Source organism: Parasteatoda tepidariorum, chromosome 4 (assembly GCF_043381705.1).
Source record: "Parasteatoda tepidariorum isolate YZ-2023 chromosome 4, CAS_Ptep_4.0, whole genome shotgun sequence".
NCBI classification, from domain to species: Eukaryota; Metazoa; Arthropoda; class Arachnida; order Araneae; family Theridiidae; genus Parasteatoda; species Parasteatoda tepidariorum.
In genome coordinates this window covers 29,239,323-29,245,530 of record NC_092207.1, presented here as the reverse complement: position 1 = coordinate 29,245,530, position 6,208 = coordinate 29,239,323, and the positions used below count along the sequence as shown (strand labels likewise).

Here is a 6,208-nt window from a genome sequence, read left to right as displayed (position 1 = left end):
TGTATATTCTCCATCCCTTTCACTTGAATTGATTTTTCAAACCGTCGCTCATTTTTTAAACATCTAATATAATTTTTAATAACTTTAACTTTATTTTAGAACTAGTTATGTGCATGAAATATATTACTAGCGTTAGCAAACATTTTGCACAATAGATTTCACATGTGACTGTTTAAAAAAAGAAATAAATTAATATTTCAGTAGTAAAAATGGTTTTTGTTGTCAGAAACGAAAAGCTTAACTCATTTCCATTCGGAGTCCCTAAAGTACAATTATTGACATTAAAGTTCAATATAAATTTAAAAATAATGAGAAAGTCAATTCCCCAGCCATCTATTTATTTCATAAAAACAAAAAGCAAACAAATATCAGCCATCGACCAGCAATGCTGACAAAAAACAAAACATAGCTCTTAAACAATAATTAAGTAAACAAACATAACAAGGAACATCACTGGGCAAAAAAATTTATAAATTTCACAAACATAAAAATCCAAGGAATGCATAATTTTTGTTTCCTTTTTAAAGTCATCTTGATGATAATTTGAGGGATAACAAAAAAAAAAGATCCCAGAAATTTATTTAATTGATAAGGAATAAATATTTCAAGGAATAAAAATAGTATATGAATACAGCTTTTTTAATAAAAAAGAAACAAAATGATTAAACTTTAAAATCTAAAATCAAATTCTTATAAATATGTATAGAAATATTTTTGATTGATTTTCTCTTTACAAGTCACAGAAAGATAATATATATTTATAAACAAAAAACGAAAAAAAAATTATTAAAAGTTTTGATTACCACATAAAGCGAAAAATCTATGACCAGCCATACATTTTCCAGCAAATATTTCTATTCATAAGAAAAATAATCAAGAATAAAAATTGTATCACCGGAAAATCACATTTCTATACATAGTTTTTAAACAATGCTGAGAATTCCAGCATCCGTAATAATCCATCACTTTTCTCCATTAAATAATTTCAAATGCAGAATTATTTATCGAACTTTATGAATAGTCGCTCATATTGAATGATATGTTCATTTTCTTTGAATTGTTTTAAAAATATTTCGCCTGAAGATATTTTGGCATTAATTTTCGTTTTAAATACGAATTCTTTATTTTCTGAATTAATTTAGAACTTTAAATTACTGCTTTCTTCAAAGTTTAAAGGCGAATAAACATCCAGAATGCTACCAGTGCAGAAATAAAGGAATTTTGTAACATGACCTTTTGGCAAGTTTTGCCGATCTCAGAATAAAAGATTCAATAATATGCTAAATTGCTTGGTCCTTAATTAAGTATTATATTGACGAAAAATAACTCATTTTTCAAGATAATATTGTTTAACTTGACCCTTTTTTTCAAGACATTTGAACAATACTATAATATAATGTTTCCAAACAATTTATAATTGTTAAAAGCATAGCACCAATATTTCATATTAGAAATTTAATTTTGTTTTCATAACTCTATTTTTCTTTTCAATTTTAAAGTATATAAGTTAACATATAAATTACATGCATGCCTGATCACACAAATACGATTTCACTAATATTAAAAGCCAAATTTTTCGTGATTTATTTTTTGAAGAAAAAAAACATGCATATTGCCTATAAAAAGATCAACTCACTCTTTTGATGAAATCAATAATGTTTTCATAGGGTTGCACAATCAATAAAAAGTCACATTCATAGCACAAAACTAAGCGATCTATCATGAAAAATGTGCTGCATAAAGACATAACAAATGTATAGTTTGAGTTTAAGTCACATTTAATGTTGATAAGTCACACTCATTTCTTCTGAGTTACGCACAATAATGAACTATTTGATTACACGTTTTATGTCATTACTCAAGTGGGAGGCTGTCACCATCTGACTTAAGAATGAGATCAAAAGAGTCGTCCAAAAATTCGGTACAGTCATATACGGCGCCCAGCCCTGCCCCTAGGAGATCTGTAGAATCTATGGCATCTATGGAAGAGTGTTGGTGCATCACGTTGTCCACAAGCCTGTCATTAGGTGCAGTTCCGCTGCCTGCAGCGTCTGCCTGAACCAGGATTTGAGTGAGAGCTGCAATGTAGTTCACAGCTAGTCTCAAAGTGGTTATTTTTGTCAACTTTGTATTGTCATGGCCAGGCTTGGTGGGAAACTGTGGCACTACCTTCCGGAGCTTCTCGAATCCATCATTAATCTCTTGCATACGAGTTCTTTCACGCGCGTTTGCTGTCCTTCTCCTGTATTTGCTCAGAGGTGCCGGTTTTTGTTTTGGCTTCGGCGTCTTTTTGGATATTTTCCGCCGTATTTCTGTTTCGATGCGGTTCTTTATAGACCTCTGCCTCAGATTGTAGTTGGGAAGTTTTATCGAGACGTTTTCTGCACTTTCAGGCACAACGGAATCTTCCGCAGAAGAAGATGATTCTAGGTTGTCTGTGTCCATGGATTTTTGGTCTAACATATCGATTGGGCAATCTGTAATGTTTATTGCGTCACTGCTATCATCGATTTCAGTGTTGAGATCTTTGGAAACGAATATGGAACTGAAATCGAAACTAGTTTCGACAAACTTTGGTGTGTGAAGAACATTGTCTTCCATAGCGTAAGACGTACTGACAGCCATTTTCCGAGAGTTATGATACTCAATTTTGTGGATCCAGTTAAGAGTATGCTAAAACAATATTACAAATGGTATTTATTTCGTACTGGTAATTTCGATGCGTGCTTTCGTCTTCGTGTATAAACACAAATTGCTGCTTTATAGCTTGACATTTGACGAAATACCACCGATTAGTGATTAACACCAGTATTCCTCTCGGCTTCCTTCCCTTTCAAGGTACCTGGAAACAAAAGAAAAACAAATTACCATTTAGAATAATTTTTATTTTAATAATTTTGATAGATACAAAAAAAAAGTATACGAAAAAACTATAGGGGAGAGTGGGGTCAATTGTAACATTTTTTACTTAACTATTTTTAACTAACAAAAAATCCAATATATTATTAGTATTAATTGACAGACGAGTAAAGTAGACTATCCTCTACTAGAAAAAAAAATAAATACCTTATTTTAAATGTTATTATATTAGTTATTAACAATTTTTGACAGTCGTGCACTTGTTACAATTGTCCCCACTTACGGGGTCAATTGTAACAGTTCATAAATTCAACTAAAACATAGTTAATTATACATATTATCATAGTTGTGATATATTTTTTTATTGATCAAAATAGTAGTGATATTTTAGGAGTAAAAATAATAATGAGCAGAGACCTAAAGGGTTAAACTTTTAACTTTAAGGGGTTAAAAATTTTAATTTATGCTGTGAAAGGTGACAAATAAAATAATGCACATGCAACATAATATAAATGATATAGGAAACTATTGGTGGTTCTTAAAGAGTTAAGTAATGGTTTGTAAACATAAGATTATTTATTTTCAGCTGTTACAATCGTCCCTTTACTTATTGTTACAATTGTCCCCAAGACGCCATTTCAGCTTCATTTGTTAAAAACAATGCTAGTTAATTAGCAAAACTAATCTTTTTTTTATTGAAATGTTAATTAAGGTGTCCACTTACATATTCGGTTACTAATTTTTATTTGTTTAAACAAAATTACTTTGTTACAATATAATATTCTAATACCAAAAAAAGTACTTGCGTGGCGTGAAAATATCTTTTGTGATGTAACTCTTTCAAAAGTACATAAAAATGGTTGCCATCAGGGGTGTACATGTAGATTTATTAAATACACCTTGTGCGCCACCTAGGAACCAAATCTAGAACCCGACACTCGAAATTTTTGCTCTGTTACAATCGTACCCTGTTACAATTGACCCCACTCTCCCCTACTTCTGAAAAAACTTAGCAATTTGAATGTAATGTCATTTCAGCAATATGTTTGGAACTTCATTATTTTTAACAAAATCAATCAATACCATGGTTTTTATTATGAAATGCGCGTTGTAGTCAGCTTCCAGCTATTTCTGTATTTCCTAAAGCTATTGTTTCTATGTTCATAAAGCAATCACCTGTAATCTTCTTCAGCTAAGTTAGTCCATATAAAAAATTTTTATTACATAGATTTTGTATAAGCTAATTGAAATCCATCAAAACAGTTTAATGTGATGGAAGAGCTTAGTACTGACAGTTATGCGACAAATAATAATTTTGTAAATTTTGAAACACCAGTAAATTTAGAAACACCAAATTGCAGGAAGATGCTTAAAAGTAAATGATTATTCTACACTTCCTATTAGTAACAATTATCAAAGTAAGTGGTTATTTTACATTTAAAAGTGACTTCAACTTTGTACTAATACATAATTTCTTAGATTAAAAATAACGGTGCATAAAAACATACACTTCAATTGAAAATGCATTTATGAAATAAAATGCCTTTAAAGTCAAATACACGAACCAAACCTCTGTCTCTGTGTGTCTGTCTGAATGTTAGTCTATTTCCTTTTCTATTTTAAACAAATTGTTTTTCGAGAGACACTTACGCTAACCATAACATCAATTTGATGTAGTTCAAAATAGCCGACCCTTACCTAAATCAACGACATTATCATTTCGCAAACTGAACAATAAAACAAGGAAAAACCAAATAATAGAAATCAGCAAAAATAATAATAGCAAATCTTTTCAACATAACAGTCATAAACCACAATGTAGCAAGGTAGCATTAGCGAAATAATGCACTTGAAAATGAGATTATTTGACCTCTCACATCTGAGATCTGCGTATTTCTTAAGCAACCAGTTATCTTCAACACCCCTTTTATAGAATTTTGAACCGCAAAAGATCAGAGTAGTCTTTTGGTTCTTAATTAAAGGGCGTTCTTTATTCTCTGGGGTCTTAGGGATTGGCTGGGATGTCTGTGACCACTAGGTGCAACAATAGGGCACGTGCCCCGAATGAAATACCGTGCAAATAATTAAATGGATGCTCTTTGAATCATTTTGTTATTCCTATTTGCTCGGATTAAATAGTGTGGATTACGCCTTCTTTTTTAATCACAATCTAAATATCTCAGCACTAAACAGGAAACAACAGTGAAAACTGAGAAAGGTTTGTACTCTAAATTTGGAATACTTTCTTTCAAATTTATATGGGAGTATTGTTTGCAGTTAACGAGAAATTTTGTCGAATGGAAAGTGTATACCCAATTTTATTGTGATGTGGAAGGTGCTTTTTGTGAAATGAGTAGACGAACAGTTGCTCTTAAACCAGAATTAATTTTTAGTGTAAGGTAAAATTTAATTAGACATGTATTATTTATGAATATAAAATTTTTATATTCGTATATACACGCTAGATATTTATTAAAAAATTATTTATTTATATGAATAAATTATTTATATGAATAAAAGTCTTGTATTCCAGTTGTCCATGGACATTAAGGCTATAAAATTCCAAGGCACACAGTCTGATGTTCAAAATGGGGCAATCTCCACTGGTTTTTATCCTTTGTCTTCAGCTTTATTTGCAAAAAAAGAACATAGTTTTTTCCTTATTGAAACTTAAGTAATTACATTAATGTTTTAAGTTATAAAAATGACCTTAAAGTTTTTAAGCATTACGTATTCCTTATTCCCATAGCCATAAAAGATGATAAAAACCACGCAACACAAAGTATTTACAATTTCATGCACCAAAGAAAAAAAACATACAGAAATTCATATATACTGAGAGCAGCTCATGATATATTTTATTGCAAATTCCTGGCACATGTCAGCAATAAATGAACGCATGTTTTAAAGTGCAATATATCTAGAAACGAGTGTTTTGTTTAGTATCAGGTGCCAGCATTCTATGGGAGAGGAATTTTCATTTTAAAATACCTCTCAAATATGAACAACTGTTTCATGCAAAGTTTGAATAAAATGACTGCTTGTATATATAAATGCACTCCTTTTTGTTATGTGCGTATGCCATGGTGAGAAAAATGAAAGAATTTTAGTGATAACAGAAAGTATTTTCCATTTTTCAATTGGAAAAAAATATCTTGGGAAATGCTGTGTTTGAAATATATTGCAGCAGAAGAATAATCACTGGGTCAAATAACTTTTTGCTTTGCATCTATAGAAGCAAAAGCTTATCAATATTCAATCTTTTGAATTTTATCTTTTTCATTATACAAACACATAAAATTTAATGAGCAGTGGAAACTTTCCATTTTATATCTATCTATATATATAT

The 6,208-nt window shown here is 30.4% G+C and overlaps 1 protein-coding gene across 2 annotated transcripts in view; it reads right to left on the bottom strand.

The window, feature by feature from the left end:
• Positions 1-321: 321 nt before the first annotated feature.
• LOC107457328 (neurogenic differentiation factor 1-like) overlaps positions 322-6,208 on the bottom strand; it is a 70,304-nt gene continuing 64,417 nt past the window's right edge. For both annotated transcript variants that reach the window (XM_021145404.3, XM_071179581.1), the window contains exon 3: positions 322-2,842. In XM_021145404.3, the coding sequence (XP_021001063.1) occupies positions 1,855-2,625 (771 nt within the window). In that variant the 5' untranslated portion in view covers positions 2,626-2,842 and the 3' untranslated portion in view covers positions 322-1,854. The remainder of the gene's footprint in view (positions 2,843-6,208) is intronic.